Here is a 20,990-nt window from a genome sequence, read left to right as displayed (position 1 = left end):
CCAAACGGTCTTTAAATATTTGTCCACGATTATCACCTGACAAGCTGTGTTGTCAGTAGAAAGACATGTTCAGTGATCGTTCGGTACAGAATACGGCCTTATCTACATGGTAATCAAAGATAATCAGACCCGTGAAGATCCGGGTTAGAATAGGTCGAGCTTGTCGTAAGAGGCGTCTAACGTGATCGGGTGGTCAGGCTCGCTGACTTGGTTGGTGCATGTCGTCGTATCCTTATTGCGTAGATCGATGCTCATGGTGGTATTTACTTACCACCATAAGACAGCTGGAATATGTGTCCAGTGATTGTGTCGATAAGCAACAAACAAACAAACGTGATGGTTCCCTGCCTGGCGCTCGGGATTAAGGCTTTCAGTGGACAAAACAAGCACCGGTCGACATCGGAGTCAGTTTTGTGGGAGTGGGGTATCCAACTGCGGCATGGTACCTCAGTGGATTTTCAGTATAGAACACTCACAAACACACTTAAAAGTGCTTGCAATATTGAACGTGACGTTAAACACCATTTCGCCTTGCTTCATGTACTCCGGCAGGTTGAGTATGCACAGAAAAATAGATAACACCTGTTGCATTGTCGTGAGCAAATTCAATGGCAAATTTAGAATTCTATCGATCTTTCCTGTCATTTTAGCATTTCAAAATAATGAATTCTATCACATTTTGCCACATATTGTAAGAGCAGAACCTTAATCCTTCCGCGAGTCACCGCGTTGGATCCAATAATGAAGATAAATCGCCTGATATGACACAAATGCTCATTATCTCTGAAACCCCGGCATATGTGCCTGTATATTGGAAGTATGCATAAATTCATAAACTCTTTCCGGGCACGTGTATTGAACTATGTTTAAATTTCATGCTACATAACCAGACATTTTGCTTTTGTTTATTTTTCATGCAGCTTGTGTAAATATGTCGACCGTCGCTAAGCAACCCATGTTGCTAACTAGCTTGCCCTGCCAGACAAATATTATTGCCACATATTGAGCCTGGGTGCCGTTGAACAAAGCGATCTTATGAGGTGATAGTAAATCCTATACCTTAACATGGACGTACGACAGTCGTAGTGCTAAGGTTGTTCTGACAAAGGCACCCTGGGCAAATGTTGTTGCCAAGCTGATCATCCGCTGTAAAGCGCCACTAAGCCATACGCTGTAAAGCGCCACTTAGCCATCCGCAGTAAAGCTCCACTAAGCCAACCGCTGTAAAGCGCCATTAAGCCATCCGCAGTAAAGCGCCACTAAGCCATCCGCTGTAAAGCGCCACTAAGCCAACCGCAGTAAAGCACCACTAAGCCATCCACTGTAAAGCGCCATTAAGCCAACCGCAGTAAAGTGCCACTTAGCCATCCGCAGTAAAGCGCCACTAAGTCATCCGCAGTAAAGCACCACCAAGCCAACCACTGTAAAGCACCATTAAGCCATCCGCAGTAAAGTGCCACTTAGCCATCCGCTGTAAAGCGCCACTAAGCCAACCGCTGTAAAGCGCCATTAAGCCACCCACAGTAAAGCACCACTAAGCCATTCGCAGTAAAGCGCCACTAAGCCATACGCTGTAAAGCCCCATTTAGCCATCCGCAGTAAAGCGCCACTAAGCCAACCGCTGTAAAGCGCCATTAAGCCAACCGCTGTAAAGCGCCATTAAGCCATCCGCTGTAAAGCGCCACTAAGCTAACCGCTGTAAAGCGCCACTAAGCCAACCGCTGTAAAGCCCCATTAAGCCATCCGCTGTAAAGCGCCACTTAGCCAACCGCTGTAAAGCGCCATTAAGCCAACCGCTATAAAGCGCCACTTAGCCATCCACTGTAAAGCGCCATTAAGCCATCCGCAGTAAAGCGCCACTAAGCCAACCTCAGTAAAGCACCACTAAGCCATCCACTGTAAAGCGCCATTAAGCCAACCGCTGTAAAGCGCCACTTAGCCATCCACTGTAAAGCGCCATTAAGCCATCCGCAGTAAAGCGCCACTAAGCCAACCGCTGTAAAGCACCATTAAGCCATCCCATGTAAAGCGCCACTTAGCCAACCGCTGTAAAGCGCCATTCAGGCCAACCGCTGTAAAGCGCCATTAAGCCATCCGCTGTAAAGCGCCACTAAGCCATCCGCAGTAAAGCGCCACTAAGCCAACCGCTGTAAAGCACCACTAAGCCTTCCACTGTAAAGCGCCATTAAGCCATCCGCAGTAAAGTGCCACTTAGCCATCCGCAGTAAAGCGCCACTAAGCCATCCGCAGTAAAGCACCACTAAGCCAACCACTGTAAAGCGCCATTAAGCCATCCGCAGTAAAGCGCCACTTAGCCATCCGCTGTAAAGCGCCACTAAGCCAACTTCTGTAAAGCGCCATTAAGCCATCCGCAGTAAAGCACCACTAAGCCATCCGCAGTAAAGCGCCACTAAGCCATCCGCTGTAAAGCGCCACTTAGCCATCCGCAGTAAAGCGCCACTAAGCCAACCGCTGTAAAGCGCCACTAAGCCATCCGCTGTAAAGCACCACTAAGCCAACCGCTGTAAAGCGCCATTAAGCCATCCGCTGTAAAGCGCCACTAAGCCAACCGCTGTAAAGCGCCACTAAGCCAACCGCTGTTAAGGCCCATTAAGCCATCCGCTGTAAAGCGCCACTTAGCCAACCGCTGTAAAGCGCCATTAAGCCAACCGCTGTAAAGCGCCATTAAGCCATCCGCTGTAAAGCGCCACTTAGCCATCCGCTGTAAAGCGCCACTAAGCCATCCATCCGTTGTAAAGCGCCATTAAGCCATCCACTGTAAAGCGCCATTAAGCCATCCGCTGTAAAGCGCCACTAAGCCATCCATCCGCAGTAAAGCGCCACTAAGCCAACCGCTGTAAAGCGCCATTAAGCCATCCGTTGTAAAGCGCCACTTAGCCATCCGTTGTAAAGCGCCACTAAGCCAACCGCTGTAAAGCACCATTAAGCCATCCGCTGTTAAGCACCACTAAGCCATCCGCTGTAAAGCGCCACTAAGCCAACCGCTGTAAAGCGCCATTAAGCCATCCGCTGTAAAGTGCCACTAAGCCAACCGCTGTAAAGCAGCATTAAGCCATCCGCTGTAAAGCGCCACTAAGCCAACTGCTGTAAAGCACCATTAAGCCAATTGCTGTAAAGTGCCATGAAACCATCCGCTGTAAAGCACCACTAAGCCATCCGCTGTAAAGCGCCACTAAGTGATCCACTGAAAAGCGCCACTAAGCAATCTGTTGTAAAGCGCCACTAAGCCAACCGCTGTAAAGCGCCACTAAGCCAACCCCTGTAAAGCTACTTTAAGCCATTCGCTGTAAAGCACCTCTAAGCCAACCGCTGTAAAGCGCCATTAAGCCATCCGCTGTAAAGTGCCACTTAGCCAACTGCTGTGAAGCGCCATTAAGCCATCCGCTGTAAAGCGCCATTAAGCCAACCGCTGTAAAGCACCATTAAGCCATCCGCTGTAAAGCACCACTAAGCCATCCACTGTAAAGCACCACTAAGCCATCCGCTGTAAAGCGACACTAAGCGCTCCACTGAAAAGCGCCGCTAAGCAATCTGTTGTAAAGCGACACTAAGCCATCCGCTGTAAAGCGACACTTATCCATCCGCTGTAAAGCGACGCTAAGCCATCTGTTGTAAAGCGCCACTAAGCCATCGGTTGTAAAGCCATCCGTTGTAAAGCGACACTAAGCCATCCGCTGTAAAGCGACACTATGTGTAAAATGGGTGTATAATGTATGTATGTATCTGTATGTGTGTGTGTGTGTGTGTGGATGGAAGGGTACACATATGCATAGGGTGTATACGATTCTGACAGTATGCAAGTGTGCCTGTTTATGTGTCGACGTGTTTGTGTATGATTGCGTGCGTGTGTGACTGTATAAATAATTTGGCGTGTGTGTTTGTGTGTGTGTGTCTCTCTGTCTCTGCAAAGCGACGCTAAGCCATCCGTTGTAGAGTGACACTAAGTGTATAATGGGCGTATTATGTGTGTGTGTGTGTGTGTGCGTGCGTGTGTGTGTGCGTGCGCGCGTGTGTATGTGTGTGTGTGTGTGTGTGCGTGTCGATGGAAGGATGGGGGGTATAATCTCAATGTCAGTGTTGATTTTGTTGATGGTTCTGAACGGTACAGAAATGAGTGTCAACCAAGCGAAGTGCCATATCAAATCGGCCTAGACTCAGTTTTTCAAGGAGAGGCTGTCAGAACGACCAATGCATCGAGTTTATGTGCAGTGTGTTGAGAAGATCAGCAACCCAGCAGAGTCCTTCGCTTGGATGAAGTCGGCTGACCTGAAATGTGAAAGTGCAGGCGTTCTGTTTGCTGCTAAGGTCCAGTCACTTCGCACTCGAAACCGTCATTTTGTGATTTTGCATCGAAACGTAAATATGGAATGTAGATTATGCAGTGAATTAATTGAGACTGTCCAACACATTGTCAGTGGATGCCCCCTTTGGCACAAACACGGTATCTTAAGCGACATGATTGTGTAGCTCGCCATGCTTGTGGTTTTGACACAGAGGTCCATGGTACAACCCAGAATATGTAGAGGGTGTGAAGAAAAATGATAAATACAAAATTCTTGGGAATATGCCCGTTTACAGCCTCAGACGTCGTCGGGCCAACACACCTGATCTTGTCCTTTAATCAAAGAAATCATTTGTATCATTGAATTTCTTCTCCCCTTTGACACTGAAATGATTGACAAGATTGAGGAAAATCATGGCAAATATGCGGACCTCGATTTTGAAATGTCACGCTTGCATCCCAAGTACCAAGATTTCCGACTCCCCATTGTTCTCGGTGCTTTAGGATTGGTACCTCCCAATCTGTTGACTGACATTGGGAGAGTATCCAGGTAAGCTACCAGGAATACAGCCCTTCTGACAATAATCTGGGTAATGCAGAAGGCTGCAGTGTTGGGGAGTTTTCACGTTCTCCGAAAAGTTCTGGGTGGGTTCGACTAGACAGCGCTTCCTGGGAGAAGTCCCATTCGCTGTCTGGGCTGCGTGTAGAGGGTCAACGGCCCTGGGCTGATGATGAGCTTAACCAGCCTGTCTGTGCCAGGATCACCCAATCTGTAAATAATAATAATAATAATAATAATTGTGACAAGGCATGCATTTAGTTTTTAGCATTAAATGTTATTTTTGCCAATCTGCCTCAAAATGTTCAGACCGTGTTATACTTTGTACGAGGGGCTGAGCCGAAATATAATGATGAGTTGATTGTTTAGTTTCCAACCTCGGTGGACCAATGATAAAGACACAGTTCAGTTGTCTTGATTTGCAGAGGCTTTATTACGCCTGACGATACACCGGGACTCGATCACAACACATGCGGGCTGCCATCTTTTAGGGATACCCGACCATGCTACTTCCGGCCCGACATTAGCAATACTTCGTATTTCCAACAATCGGAATAACTCGGAAATGAACATACTAACAGTTTTACAACGGCAACATTAAACCCCATCGCTCCCTCCCATAAGTCTTCTCTGTACGAAATGTTTTATATAAATGCTAGAACTCAAATTGTTCTTAAATTATTTCATAAATATACAACACATGTCACATTAAACCAAACGATAAAAACACACACTCTGAACAGATGCATGTATTTATGCATTACCCTTCGTCCCATAGATCAAATTTATATTCGCCAAAAACTAGCGTGTCAGAATTCGCCTGTGAAAACTATTTCGCACTGACACATGTCGCAAAGTGATATCACTGTGAGGAGCTATGGTTAGTACAAGGGAGGTTACTCTCATTTGCAACCTAAAATTGAACGATACGCGTACAAAGTTGGATTGTTGCTGATGTAATCATGTTCACTGCTCTGGACTAAGAAATCATTATAGTCTAGACAATATCTTCTTGCAGGCTCTGCAGCTCACCTTGTGCCTACATCAGCTGACACACTACTGTAAGTCCACAGAGACAATTAGGCCTATACTATGCAATAAGTTGCACGTGTACATTAACTTTGCTAACTCCCATGCGGGATTGTGTTAGTGCAATTAGTGCAATGGTAAGGCCACATCGAACAAATAATCCTTTCTTTGCCGCTATCCAAGACTATGATTAACAAATTTTGATTTTTCATTCCAAAAATAATTGATTTTGAAATCAAAATGTGTTGATATATTCTGTTGGCAAAATAGAACATAGCCTAGCTAACTCATGGGATACAGATTTCTACTCTTGAATGATTATATATAATCCTTTATATTTTAATGCATATTTTCCATTACTGAACTTAAGAAAATAGAGTTATGTTCATTATGATACATGTGCCTTTGTAATCGTAGTTATGTTTATCATTCCATATCTCCTTAGTCTACCTGTTATCCCGTTGTTTTTTCAACGTTTATGAGGGGTACGGGTGGCCCAGTGTAGATCAATCTAAGGCGCGGACGATTCGCAATGTTGCGTCCCTTGGGCACGCCAGAAACCTATGATTGTGGGTTCGAATCCCGGTTCGCCCCAGTTATGTTTCTAGGTTTGTCAGCATTATACCCTGGATCGTGGGTTTCATCGAAGTGGTAAACGTCTGAGACTTGCATCACTTCGGGCTTTCCTCCCACATTAAGCTGACACGACGCGATATAACCGGAATACTGTTAAAAGCGGCTTTAAACCAAACTCACTCACTCCACGTTTATGATGTGCTATGAATCTAGTATCCTGGATAATCCAGGGTATTATATTTCCATGCTATATGCGATAGATACCCAGGACCCACAGTTTCGTCTCGGAAGTGACGTCACAACACCTACATCGACCCTATCTCAAACTCAGCGCGGATTTTCTAGCGCTCAGGGTGCTTTGTACAAAGTGATCTTAAATTACCGCTAAGGTGATTGCTACTCCAATACCTTAACATTAACGTACGACAGTCCTGGCTCTAAGGTTGTTGTGTATAACGGCACCCAGCTAGGGCACCATTCCACAAAGCGATCGTAGCACTAAGACTAAGAACACCCATACCTTAACATGGACGTACGACAGTCGTAGCGCTAAGATCATATGTGGAAGTAGGAGAGTATGTTGATTGGACGGATATAGTTTAGTCTCGTGTCTGGTGGCGAATGGGTTCAGGGTACTTATCATAATACATGTCAATCTAGCAGTTATTTACCTTTATTACTGTCTCAATTTCAACGGGGCGGTCGGGTAGCCTAGTGGTTAAAGCGTTCGCGTGTCACGCGAAAGACCCGGGTTCGATTCCCGACATGGGTACAATGTGTGAAGCCCATTTCTGGTGTCCCCCGCCGTGATATTGCTGGAATATTGCTAAAAGCGGTGTAAAACCATACTCACTCACTCAATTTCAACATGTCGCAAGTGACAATTCCTAGACCTAGACTGGATCACTGTATTTCTAAAATGCTTTTCAAGCATAGTCGTCTTTTACGGCAAGCATGGGTTGCTGAAGACCTATTCTACCCCGGATCTTCACAGGTCGTGGATGCACGTATGTGCGTGTGGTTGTTTGTACTAGTCTAGTCTGGACCAATACCGGTTTAATAGTTCTAGCTAGGGAATCGAACCACCGACATTCCGCTCTCCGGTAAGAGCTCCACGAAGTATATGTAAGGGTAACAATGACACGCCAACAGGCAGGCTGATTCAACGACAACCTACAAAGCAAGACAGTGGTGTCTCGTGGCGAATGGATTCAGGGTACTTATCATAATACATGTCAATCTAGCAGTTATTTACCTTTACTACTGTGCCAATTTCAAACATGTCGCAAGTGACAATTCCTAGACCTAGACTGGATCACGGTATTTCTAAAATGCTTTTCTCTTCATTTCAGGATATGATGAGACACAAAGTGTATACCGTGCTCTTCCTGCTTGTGTGTAGTATTCTGGTGAGGATCTACTTTGTCAGCGTGACGGGAGTCATGGATAAAACAACCACTGACGACTATCATAACCATCCACGTGTTGAACTCCATCAACAGCCAACAACACATTCCCCAAACGTGGCTGTTCAACAGAAACACATAACGCTGAACTTCCAGGGACGTCTCGGAAACCTCATGTTCGAGTACGCATCTCTCTATGGTATTAGCCGAAAAAATAACCTCACTGCAGTTGTGCCTCGAACTTTATCGTTATTAAATTACTTTAACCTCACAGCAGAAATGTCTAATAATGTTCAAGCATATTCAACCACATACGTCGAAAAGAGAGGATGTGCCTTTGAACCGGAAGCTATGCAGCTCGGGAACGGAAATGACGTCAGACTCGATGGATATTTTCAGAGCTGGAAATATTTTCAGTTTGTCGAGAAGGAACTTCGTCACATCTTTAAATGGAAAGAATCTACATTTAGGCAAGCGAATGACGTGTTTCGGAATTTAGTTCAATACAAACAAGATTCCATATACATCGGTGTCCATGTTCGACGAGGGGATATGGTTGACAGTGCTCATATGGTCAATTACGGGTATATATCTGCAGACAAAGGTTACTTGGACAAAGCATTGACCTATTACAGATCTAAATTCAAGAACGTCAGTTTTATTGTCGTTTCCGACGACATAACATGGTGCGATGAGAACATTAAAGGTGAAGATGTGCACATTTTGAGAAAAAACAATTCTCCCGAAGTTGACATGGCCATATTGACACTCTGCAACCATACAGTAATTACATCCGGGTCGTTTGGATGGTGGTCAGCTTGGCTGGCAGGAGGTGAGGTTGTGTACTACAAAGGCTACCCACGTCCAGGGTCGAAGCTGTTTGAACTGCTCGTGCCAGATGACTACCGGCCGCCATCTTGGATTGGGATGTAGTGCACTCATCACACTTCTGTGGAACTTAGGGATCAGTTTGTGGTAACATGATAACCTGTCTTTCAACATAAGCTGTTTATTTGACAATGTCCATGTTCATCGAGCGTTATATAGAAGTTGTATAATGCTGAAGGGGTCGTTATCGGCACGGGTACTACAGATATGTACCCCAGGTACTTTTCGGTATACAGAAATGTACCTTAACCAAAATCAGAATACAGAATGGTACCCAGGACCCAAAACGGCGCACAAGTCCATATTCATCAAACCTAAACCGGTTCATGTAGTAGTTCGGATCTCCTTGCTAATTACGAGTACACGTTGTGCATAACCCTACCTCCATCAGTGTGTATGCTCGTTTGTTTATAGCGCCCTGGATTGCGTCGCATTCAACAGTTTAATTGACAGGTCCGATTCAAAAAATGAATAAAATCTCACATGTTCAGCGATATTATGACGAACGCGTACTGCCATGCTGGATTTTACCGCGGTTTCACTTGCAGGAAATACAGTCTACGCATGCGTGCAAGAAACCATTTTACTGCGCAATGGACTCATCCAAGGGTACTGTTCTTTACTCTGATTTTGGTCAATGGCAGCGGCCCCATCAGCATTGATTAATGACAACATGGATGATCAGCTTCGACATGACACATTGTAGCGACGGATTGTATTCTAAGGGTGCTGGTCAACGCGAACGAGACAAAATGATAAAGCAATGACCCTTATTCCTGATACGAAATAGAAAGCGAAATATAGGCCGTTTTGACCAAATCTAAAGGTCCGTTTTGGCGTTGGTCAGTTTTGACTAGTATACGAGTCTTAACAGTCATCAAGTCCCCCTTATAAGTAAAATTCACATAATGTGTTTTCTTGCGTCCATCGTTGTACCAACCCCCTTGTCTTTGTATCGCAATACTTCCTAGTTCTTTCAAGTGGAAGGTAGCTGTCAGAATTATTTAAATAGGTGTTAGATTTAATTTATTCTTTGCCATGAATTTATATGTTGGGAGAACATGAATACATATCATACAAATAGTTAAAACATAGAAACATAGAAACGGGCTCCGTCTGTCCGTCCGTCACGTTTCGTTTCCGGAGCATAATTCAGAAACCGTTCAATATTTTTCATGCAACTTTGCAGGTCTGTCAAGTATATGCTGAACTGGTGCCTTTTGCTATTTAGAAATTTTAGTAATTTTTGCTTTTGTACGTTTCCATGGCAACAAGATGGACTTAGGTTCTGTGAGGGTAGGGTTCGTTTCCGGAGCATAACTTATAAACCGTTCAATATTTTTTCATGAAACTTTGCAGGTCTGTCAAGTATATGCTGAAACTGGTGCCTTTTGCTATTTAGAAATTTAACAAATTTTTATTTTTCACGTTTCCATGGCGACAACATTGTCTTAGGTTCCAAACTCTTCTTTTTTTACAATTTCCATGACAAGTTCCACCTCGGTTAAAAAGGGTTGGGATTTGTTTAGATTTAATTATGTCATAAATTCTGCAACAGGGGCGGGTGCCACGTTAGTGGGAAACTCTTGTTCTTCTTATAAAAGTGTCATGTATTCAAATTCAATTTGTTTGTTTGATCTGATGTTGCCTTTGCGCGTGTCTCAATTTAATCACTCAGTAACTGGTGTGAATGAGAAATGATTTTACCGTACATATTGGTCTCATTGCGCATGTTTTCACCCAGAACGCTCTTGCTCTCACGCTCTGTTTACCACGCACAAAGAAGAAGTGTTGGGGAAAGGTGAAATGTGATTTAACGTGGCGTTCAACATTATTGCACTAACAAAAAGACGTGGATGCACGTTATGTTTTGTTTGTTGTTTAACGCCATACTCGGCAATATTCCAGATATATGACGGCGGTCTGTGAATAATCGAGTCTGAACCACACAATCCAGTGATTGGCATCAGGAGAATCGATCCACGCAATTGGGACACGATGACATGAATCAACCAAGTCAGCGATCCTGACCACCCGATCATGTTAGACGCCTCTTGCGACAAGCTTGGGTTGCTGAAGACCCCGGGACCCGTGAAGATTCCGGGATAGAATAGGTCTTCAGCAACCCATGCTTGCCGTAAAAGGCGACTTTGCTTGTCGTAAAAGGCGACTAACGGATCGGATGGTCAGGCTCGCTGACTTGGTTGATGCATGTCAACGATCCCAATTGCGTGGATCGATGATCATGATATTAATCACTGGATTGTCTGGTCCAGACTCGGAATATATACAGACCACCGTCATATAGCTGGAATATTGCTGAGTGCGGCGTTAAACAACAAACCAACCAACTAATACCGTTTTTTTAGTTCTAGCCAGGGAATCGAACCAACGACCTTCCGCTCTCCGGTAAGAGCTCCACGAGGTATATGTAAGCGTAACAATGACACACCACCAGGCAGGCTGATCCAGCAACAACCTACAAAGCAAGACAGTGGTGCTTTACGTTGCGGTCATCACTGTCACATATCTATTACGGCGGCCAGTGGCTCATCGAATCTGGCGCATTCAAACCACTACATCGTCTGGGTCTACACGTTGCAAAAATAGTTCCATTATTTTAAAGGAACAAATTTGAATACAAACTGCGATGCTTATTTTTGGTGTGCACCGCCGGGAACTTTAAGTTTTGCTGTCGTAATCCACGATAGTACAGACACCCAAGGCTCATAATCAGAGAGATTCGGGGTTTAGGACACGAGAGGATTCAGGAAACTAAGGGAGGCAACTCTGTTGTGACACTGTATCATCCGTGCTGCTTTTACCTATTCTGGAAATAAATTGGTTAGAGTATAGGTGCCAAGCAACCTATGCTTGTAAGATCTGGTAGTTAGGCTCGGTAACTTGGTTGATTGCATGTTATCGTTTTCCAATTGCGTGGACCGATGCTCATGATGTCAATCACTGGATTCTCTCGCCCAGATTCGATATTACATGCCGCTATCATATAGCTAGAATACTGCGTTAAACAACAAACGAACAAAGCTTTGTCATCGTGTGGCAAAAGACGATTGGCAGTGTCTATACGTTCGAATCACAGACAAATACACAGTCACCACAGGGGGCGGTCGGGTAGCCTAGTGGTTAAAGCGTTCGCTCGTCACGCCAAAGACCCGGGTTCGATTCCCGACATGGGTACAATGTGTGAAGCCCATTTCTGGTGTCCCCCGTCGTGATATTGCTGGAATATTGCTAAAAGCGGCGTAAAAACCAAACTCACTCACTCACTCACAGTGACCACAACCAGGAAATCAACAATCGTTTTCTGTACGTAACTTGATATGGTACGATTGTCTCCATTGGAAAATGTAATTCCCCGAAGACTCATGCCACTCAGTCCCTTCGTTCTTAGCCTATGTGTTGGTAAGGCTGTAATGGCGTAACAAGGTCACAGACTCTGGACATGTCAGCCTTATACAAGTACAAGCTTACGGTTTCATACATGATAATTAAGTGAAGTAACAGACGAACGATACCACCTTCTGACTGAGCAAGGGGCGGTGGGGTAGCCTAGTGGTTAAGGCGTTCGCTCATCACGCCGAAGACTGGGGTTCGATTCCCGACATGGGTACAATGTGTGAAGCCCATTTCTGGTGTCCCCCGCCGTGATATTGCTGGAATATTGCTAAAAGCGGCGTAAAATCACACTCACTCACACTGATTGGATAATTTATTCAATCTATGATATGCAATTTCATTTGCATGAACATGAATCATTTGACTTTAACTTGATGGACAGTTATGTTTTTTAAATCTAAAATAAAGCTAGTACATGTCGCTTGACGCTTCAATCAGCAATAACTAATGACAAATGACGGATGCCGTCACCAAGGGCGGACTGAATAACCGGTGACCCATAATCATATGATTATATTATACTTTTCTTGTGGGACGTCAGCGCACCAACTGTGCTAAACGATAACTTAAAGGTTTTTTATGCTTTTAATGTTAACTTATATTTCTTTTGGCGTATATGTTAAGTCCTTATCCACATTTTGTAAATATACATACAGAAATGTAGCGGGATGACAATACCTCGGGAAGCATTGGAGTAGTGATATTTCCCTATGTCACTGTAGACTGAATTCCAGTTTCATTAAAATCAGATTAAAGGTACGATACCTCTCAGATATGTTAATCATCTGGTGAACTTTCTGCTCAGCCAATCAACATCGAGGCTTCTGAATTCTCAGTACGAACGGGCAAAACATTTTACACAACCTGTCGTTTCTTACCGCCGTGGCACTGTAAATGGTGCATGAAAGGTATATTTGAATTCAGCAAATATTTTCTGTATGTTCGGATCGAAATTTTCCAATCAAGGAGGAAACACAATAAAGCCGAATCGTTTTAGGAGCAAACATACAATTGGCTCAAGAACCCACGGATCCATAGAATAGGTGTTCGGCAGGCCATGGCTTTCCTCCCACATTCGGCTGAGACGAGATGGTATATAACTGAAATACTGACCCGTGAAGATCCGGGTTAGAATTGGTCTTCAGCTACCCACTAACGGGATCGGGTGGTCAGGCTTGCTGATTTGGTAGAAGCATGTCATCGTATCCCAACTGTGTGGATCGATGCTCATGATGTCAGTCACTGGATTGTCTGGTCCAGACTGGATTACTTACAGACCGCCGTCATATAGCTGGAATAGTGTTGTGTGCGGCGTTAAACAACAAACAGACAAACAAACAAGACTGGGCGCTCGAGATTCACCTGGTGCGACCACTTATGGGGGGTTTGTCAGAACTTCACGCCGAATGGTATATTGTCGGAGTAAGAGACCTGATTTTAATTAGATTGGTTAAAGACCCAAGTTTTTGCTGAAAGTAGTGTAAAACCATAGAGAGTGAGTGAACTGGGTCCAACGCCGCACTGAACTTTAATCTAGTTATATCACGGCGTGTGGGAGGATAGCCCGAAGTGATGCAGGTTTCAGACGTTTACCACTTTGGTGCAACCCACGATCACGGATATGGTGATGACAAACCTAGAAACATAATCGGGATTCGAACCCACGATTATAGGTTTCTAGCGTGTCCAAGGGACGCAACTTTAGACAGCGAATTGCGGCGCTGAAGACTACTGTTCCGCTACTGTAGGCTTTACTTAACACCATAGACACTCTCTCACTAGGAATTGAATGCAATTGTGATTGTAATGTATACCAGTCGACCTGCTTACCGCGGATGTGGTGAACCTACTAGCTGTCCTTTACTGATTGTGCTATTAATTTCTGTTCCCAGTGAATTCGTTTGGATCAAATTTCCGGATAGGCGGAAAACAGAATAGGGTTTGGGTGCCGTCAGTTATTTCAGTCTCCCGTGAGAGCATCGATATACGAAAATGAGATGACGAAGGAGGTGAAAAGGACAGATACTAGGGCAGATTATATCGTCATGATAACACTGCAAACACGAAAACGTCGTTTTTTGCCGTATATGGTCATTGGAAAAAAATCTTTAAAATTGATAAATTGGTGCGCGTCCAGAAAGTGCCCAGAAAAGCGTCGAGTTTTTCAAGCGTAAAATGGACAGAAAAACTATGCTTTTTGCTCCGCCTTGTACACCTGTTAACGGTCAATCAGATGGCCCTGGTCCCCCGATGCACGTGATGCCCAAGGCTTCATTTAGTGAGCAGTTGGTTTCGTATTTCTGGCATACCCTGCTCTGGTATCTGTCGCGGGCAGTGCAGCGATATTTGCTGATAAATCAGTTTTAGGATATTATACCCCTTAATGGAATTCAGACACGCACCAAGAAGTCAAACCAAACCATGTTACCAAGTTTATTGAGATAACATGTCCCTCCGCTATGCACAGTTACTTCTATCAGATATGGGTTGTGTAGTTTTTTTTGTTATAAAAGTAACTAATTCTAAGTGAAGTTTACACGATATACAGATTTTCAATTGGTCGAGAGGTCGGTCTCATGACCGCGAAATTGAAGTTCATAAGTGTGTGAACGAGGCAGTTTGACGTTCATACGTTTTTCACGTGACTGTATTCTTGAAATGACGTAAACACTGACTACTTCCACATTCCTGGGCAAACTCTTGTGCATTCCCTAACACGAATTCATACAGAAGCGTTGTTTCTCATCATTTAGACCCTTTAATATTTAACTTAGAGTCTTATCATTCATTGGGATAAGTCCGAGAGTTTGACTGCATGCCCGTTCAAAGATACCCTCACTACAACCCATCCTAGAGAGAAAGAAACGAAGAGAAGAACATCCAAATTGTCGTAGTGACAGTCTACAGCAATCTATGAATGTACCTTAGTATCCATTTGACACATCTTTACAATCACCTTTCAATGATCGACCAATTATTAACAACTTCGGAAATCTCTCCCGTCACGTTTATCGTGTCGGCCATTTTGGCGTCTTGTACTTGATGTAAAATTAATGTATTACGACGCTCTGGCATTGTGGTTGTCTTACTGAGATAGTTGTTAACAGACCTTTCTCATCTAATGAGGATATCATTGTAAGACATGTATTGTAAACAAACTAAAACAGATCTTCCTGAAAAGCAATTTGAGCAAACATACGGTTATGTGACCTCTCTTTAGGGGGAACTATTTTATTCCAGGAGGCCTATTAAAGCGAGTAGTAGGTCAAGGCACCATGCGTGTATATGATCTTTTATTATATGTAACAAATACGGTTTGGGACGTGAATAAAATACACTGACGCAAGTATATTCCAATCCAATCAACTGGATAATGAAATAATTATGCTTTCTTTACATATTACATAACATCACTCCACATAATTTTGACAGTTGCAGTAACACACTACGGTGAGCGCATTAAACACCACTTTGAACAGTATTTCAGTTATATCATGGCGTATCAGACTGATGTGCGATAAAAATCCGAAGTGGTTCAGGTCATCCAATGGGTGTTCGCGAAGATGTAAGCGTATCCTGCTGCACAGGTGTCACCCGTCACAAACACATGCAAGGACAAGTCAAATGTTCACCTGAACAAAGTACGGAAACACGGGGATGCCAGTCCTCACTATTATTGAGCATGTCAAAAACATGGACGTGTATCAATGATATGTTCCTACAGGCAATACATGTCATACTATTGACGCAGGGCATTTTTGTTAATCAGAAGGTATAGTCTCGGCATGCAGATGAACTCATCACTCATCCCTTTATTGATAAACCTTCTTGCAATCAGAAGCTGCAATCGCGTAGTTTTACACTGTATCTTTGGATTGGCATGTTAGGCTTCTATTTAATAACTAAGTTTTATTTGCACGGATTACTGAGATCTTGGAAGGGACATTGTCGCGTTGTCGCGTTGTCTCATTGACGCCCTTACAAAAACAAGCAAAACTTGTCAAAATTAACCAAAGCGCGACAATTCAACAACTCGACATTTTGACATTTCTCGCATTGTCGCGTTGTCGCATTGTCTCTCTTTGAATAATCTTTTGTTTTAATTTTACAAAGGGCGACCATGCCGTAACGCGACATTTTCAAGGTCAAAATATGTCTCATTATCGCTCCATCACAAATGTATATAAAGGCGTAAAGTTCAGTTAATGTTAGGATGCGGTAACCAACTTACATCTGCCCCAGAAGTTCACAATGATACACGTACGTCTTGAATTGAAAACGCAAGTCCATCCGCGGGTCCATAACGCATTATTGTGAGTTCTTCTCCATAAGAGTTCCAAATGTTCCCGTTCAAGCTGGTTTACATGTATATAGCAGGATTGCCTAAAAGTCGGAAGGACCGGGCCAACACGGGTCAAAGTCATATTTGCTAATTACTCTATTATCGACGACCATTCCTACATATTATTGATGCAACACACACATGACATCAGTGAGCAGTCACAAACCAAAAACGTGCACCATAATTAAGTGATTGCGAGTAAATCGCTTGAAAATCGGAAAGTCGAGCTGTGTGTAAGCGTCGCTGAGATAGATAAACTGTAAAGAGCAATCGTTAGACGAAATAGGATTTGAAACGTATCAAATACTTCTAGCTATCGTGATACATATCCATCTGTTGGCAACGCGTTAAGATTTATAGGATGGTGCCATATCTAAGTTAAAAACACTTTACAATGTCACTCTCCATCGTATTTAAAGCAGACACGTTGGTCTTTCCCCATACCCTCAACAGCCTAAAAAGTGTTCGGTCCGACTTGGCCCGGGCTGTCAAAGTCAACTTAAACGTCACATATGTATCATCAAGTGGATTCACATCTATAGACTGGTATTATATCTACCTGTATACTACTTGATAGTGTCTCAGATCGCGTTATTTAAAGAAAACACGGTGCTCAAAGTGAAGCCCTTTTCCCTCTACATTCTCAACATAGTCTCTATCAGAAGTGTTTGGCTTGTGTTCGGTCCGCCTTGGCCCGGGCTGTCAAAATCAACTATATCCTCACAGATGTATCACCAAATGTGTTTACATCTATAGACTAGTATTATATCAAGTGCCATTTTTTGCAAAATAATGTAAAAATACATGTGACACGAAAAAAATCTATTCTCTCTCTCTCTCTTTTTTACAGATGTCAAGTGAGAACTTGCTCCTGCTGACCGTCTCCCAATCGGAAGCCTCTCCCCACTCTCTGTAGCTAGCCTTGCTCCTGCTGACCATCTCCCAATCGGAAGCCTGTCCCCACTGTCTGTAGCTAGCCTTGCTCCTGCTGACCGTCTCCCAATCGGAAGTCTCTCCCACTGTCTGTAGCTAGCCTTGCTCCTGCTGACCGTCTCCCAATCGGAAGCCTCTCCCCACTGTCTGTAGCTAGCCTTGCTCCTGCTGACCGTCTCCCAATCGGAAGCCTTTCCCCACTGTCTGTAGCTAGCCTTGCTCCTGCTGACCGTCTCCCAATCGGAAGCCTCTCCCCACTGTCTGTAGCTAGCCTTGCTCCTGCTGACCGTCTCCTAATCGGAAGCCTCTCCCCACTCTCTGTAGCTAGCCTTGCTCCTGCTGACCGTCTCCCAATTGGAAGCCTCTCCCCACTCTCTGTAGCTAGCCTTGCTCCTGCTGACCGTCTCCCAATCGGAAGCCTCTCCCCACTCACTGTAGCTAGCCTTGCTCCTGCTGACCGTCTCCCAATCGGAAACCTCTCCCCACTCTCTGTAGCTAGCCTTGCTCCTGCTGACCGTCTCCCAATCGGAAGTCTCTCCCACTGTCTGTAGTTAGCCATGCTCCTGCTGACCGTCTCCCAATCGGAAGCCTCTCCCCACTGTCTGTAGCTAGCCTTGCTCCTGCTGACCGTCTCCCAATCGGAAGCCTGTCCCCACTCTCCATGACTGTACTGAATGATAAGTCTGAAAACTCTGTATTGCGAAATGTTGTTCCTTAATAAGAGTCAGCGAATGTGTCATAGTCGAATGAATGTGATCTACATGATGAATGTGTATTAAACTAACATATATTTTTTTAATCAATTCTTAGCAATAACTTAATTTACAGATTTTTTTTCTTGTTAACTCAAACCATAATATCACAATTAACTATATTCACAAATTCTGTGTTCTCTACCAGATAAACCGATTTTCTGTTTAGTCCTGTATCAATTTAATTATTTTGTATCTATAATTCGTCGATGCCTATCCTCTCCGTTTTGTCTGGACAACCCTGCGCGTTTTGTAGTGAATCTCATATGCCCATGTGCGTTTAATATACCCCCGACAATATGTCGGGGGTGTATAGTTATACCACGGTTCCGTCCGTCCGTCCGTCCGTCCGAAAACTTTGTCCGCGCGATTTCTATTAAACTATTCAGGGGATTCATCTCAAACTTAGTACATATAATCTGTGTCATATGGAGGGGTGCAGTCAAAAGAAAAAAAAATGTTTTCATTAATTTTCCATTTTTTAATGAATTTTTCAAACCCTAACGTCCGTCTGAAAACTTTGTCCGCGCGACTCCTCTTAAACTATTCAGTGGATTCATCTCAAACTTAGTACACATAATCTGTGTCATATGGAGATGTGCAGTCAAAAGAAAAAAAAAGTTTTTATTAATTTTCCATTTTTTATGAATTTTTCAAACCCTAACGTCCGTCTGAAAACTTTGTCCGCGCGACTCCTCTTAAACTATTCAGTACATATAATCTGTGTCATATGGAGGGGTGCAGTCAAAAGATAAAAAATAGTTTTATTAATTTTCCATTTTTTATGAATTTTTCAAACCCTAACCCTATCCTAGCTATTTAATTTGTAACTATTGACACACGAGGCGGGTCGGGGTATTAGTGAGCCATGCCATGATCGAATCCATTGTCAGTTTGTCAACATGCATTGTGGTATATCGACATCGATTCCGGGTAAGAACTGAAATTGAAACCGCCCATGGCCGTGATCCGCGCCTGCATCACGAGGTATGTATTTATGTATATGTGTCTATGGATGTATGTATATGTGCGGTGTATGTATAGTATGAGTACGCGCCTCCATGTGGCTGAAAAGTAGCTTCAGGTAGGTATGTGTCCGTGTGCTACATTTTTTATTCTGTTTAAACAGTTTTATGATTGATACGTTTTATAGTGTCTCGTAGGTCATATTTGACCGGATGTTATATGTTACTGTTTTGTATATATCTTATCACGAAGTGTATATAACATGTGACACTTTAATAAACAGTATTCTCTCTCTCTCTCTCTCTGATAAGACCGAAGAAGGAAGCATTCCTCCCCTCTTAATTATATGATATTTAGTTTTAAGTTATTGGTCAGTTTGTGTAAATATGTCGGCTTCACCAGTCTGGAAGAAGTCTAACTTGATACATATTTTTATGAAGTAAAAATTGACATCTCTCTCTCTCTCTCTCTCTCTCTCTCTCTCTCTCTCTCTCTCTCTCTCTCTCTCTCTCTCTCTCTCTCTCTCTCTCTCTCTCTCTCTCTCTCTCTGATGGGGCAGCGGCACAGTTGTATGTCACAACAAGCCATCAAGGCAGTAGTAGCGACAGTGACGTGTCCCGGGTCTACACACACTGCACTTAATCCGAGAACCACGGGTGACATCAGGTAAATACTCGATACGTCCCCGTCAGTAGTTCTGGACGAACAAAAGGTGGCATTGGACAAGCTCTCCACAGCTGGAAATCAGACCGTCGTGTTCATTAAATTGAGACACACGTTGTTGTGAGCAAATTCTAGACCGTGACAACTCAGCAGAAGTGACCAGGCAATAGGCCTCGGGTGTTAGTTAAGACTTGACTTGTCCTGAACACGTCAGAGCCATAGCTAGACTAACCTCTAGTCTCTGAAATGAACATATCGTACATAAAAAAAACAGTTGTTCAGTTATCTTAATAAAAATATAATAAAAAGGAGCCCAGTGACTCTCTTCATTTTAAGATACTGCAGTGATCTAGACTTGCCAAACATCATAGATTTGCATGGGCTGTATTTGATATATATTTGTATCAGGGTCTGTAAGACAGACTAAGCCATAGCCTAAATAAACAGTCGTGGAACCATAGACGAACGTGTGATGTTGTAACCCATCAACGCTTTGATCACCAAACTCAACTGTGGTATATGTCGTTCAAACAAGCTCATCTGTTTCGAATATTCAGCAGAAAATATATATTAACCAGCTGTGAGTTGAGATATCAGATTTTTACAAACAGTCGAATAAGGAGGATAAAGGACCCTTACAGATTAGGTTCTTGTTTACATACTATTTTGTATGTACATATATACATATATCAAATTCAGTAAGTAAGGTAATCTCATAGTAGTCACAAACTTGGTGTAAGATGTAAAACGGAATGAACTGAAACAAATATTGTTCATATTCTTTTATATGAATATATTATATTGTAAATTGAATTTGACGAACATAAATATTGCCGCCGTATTGATGCATCGCAGCGAAGGTTTCTTGTTTTCATATACATGTACTGTGTATGGGGCCTGGTTTTGTGTCTTCCGCAGTCATAGTGCAGATTCGCCCGTCATGCCGAAGGCCCGGATCCTATTCCCCCATGTGGGTACAATGTGTGAGGCCCATATCTGGTGTCGTGATATTGCTGAGATTTTGCATAAAACGGTGTGAAAGTATACACTCACATTGCAGAAGTATTGCTATTAGCGGCGTAATACCACACACATGCACTCACTGAGTGATATTTTCAACATTTTCACAACCTCTGATATAACATTGATGTGTAAC

The 20,990-nt window shown here is 43.4% G+C and overlaps 1 protein-coding gene across 8 annotated transcripts in view; it reads left to right on the top strand.

Annotated features, from left to right (window-relative positions):
- Positions 1-19,341, top strand: part of LOC139454449 (galactoside 2-alpha-L-fucosyltransferase SEC1-like) — a 39,651-nt gene extending 20,310 nt beyond the window's left edge. For 3 of the 8 annotated variants that reach the window (XM_071236158.1, XM_071236157.1, XM_071236156.1), the window contains exons 2-3: positions 5,881-5,923; positions 7,820-10,390. In XM_071236158.1, coding sequence (XP_071092259.1) covers positions 7,823-8,806 — 984 coding nt within the window. In that variant the 5' untranslated portion in view covers positions 5,881-5,923; positions 7,820-7,822 and the 3' untranslated portion in view covers positions 8,807-10,390. Of the gene's footprint in view, positions 1-5,880; positions 5,924-7,819; positions 10,392-11,130; positions 11,621-17,370 lie in introns of those variants that run through there. The other 5 variants (XM_071236159.1, XM_071236160.1, XM_071236154.1 and 2 more) reach the window with 4 other exon arrangements.
- The last annotated feature ends 1,649 nt before the right edge of the window (positions 19,342-20,990 follow it).

The sequence above is a fragment of the Haliotis cracherodii genome, unplaced genomic scaffold (genome assembly GCF_022045235.1).
Source record: "Haliotis cracherodii isolate W230 unplaced genomic scaffold, xgHalCrac1.p SCAF_10, whole genome shotgun sequence".
Lineage (NCBI taxonomy): Eukaryota > Metazoa > Mollusca > Gastropoda > Lepetellida > Haliotidae > Haliotis > Haliotis cracherodii.
This window is presented reverse-complemented; position numbering and strand designations above follow the sequence as displayed.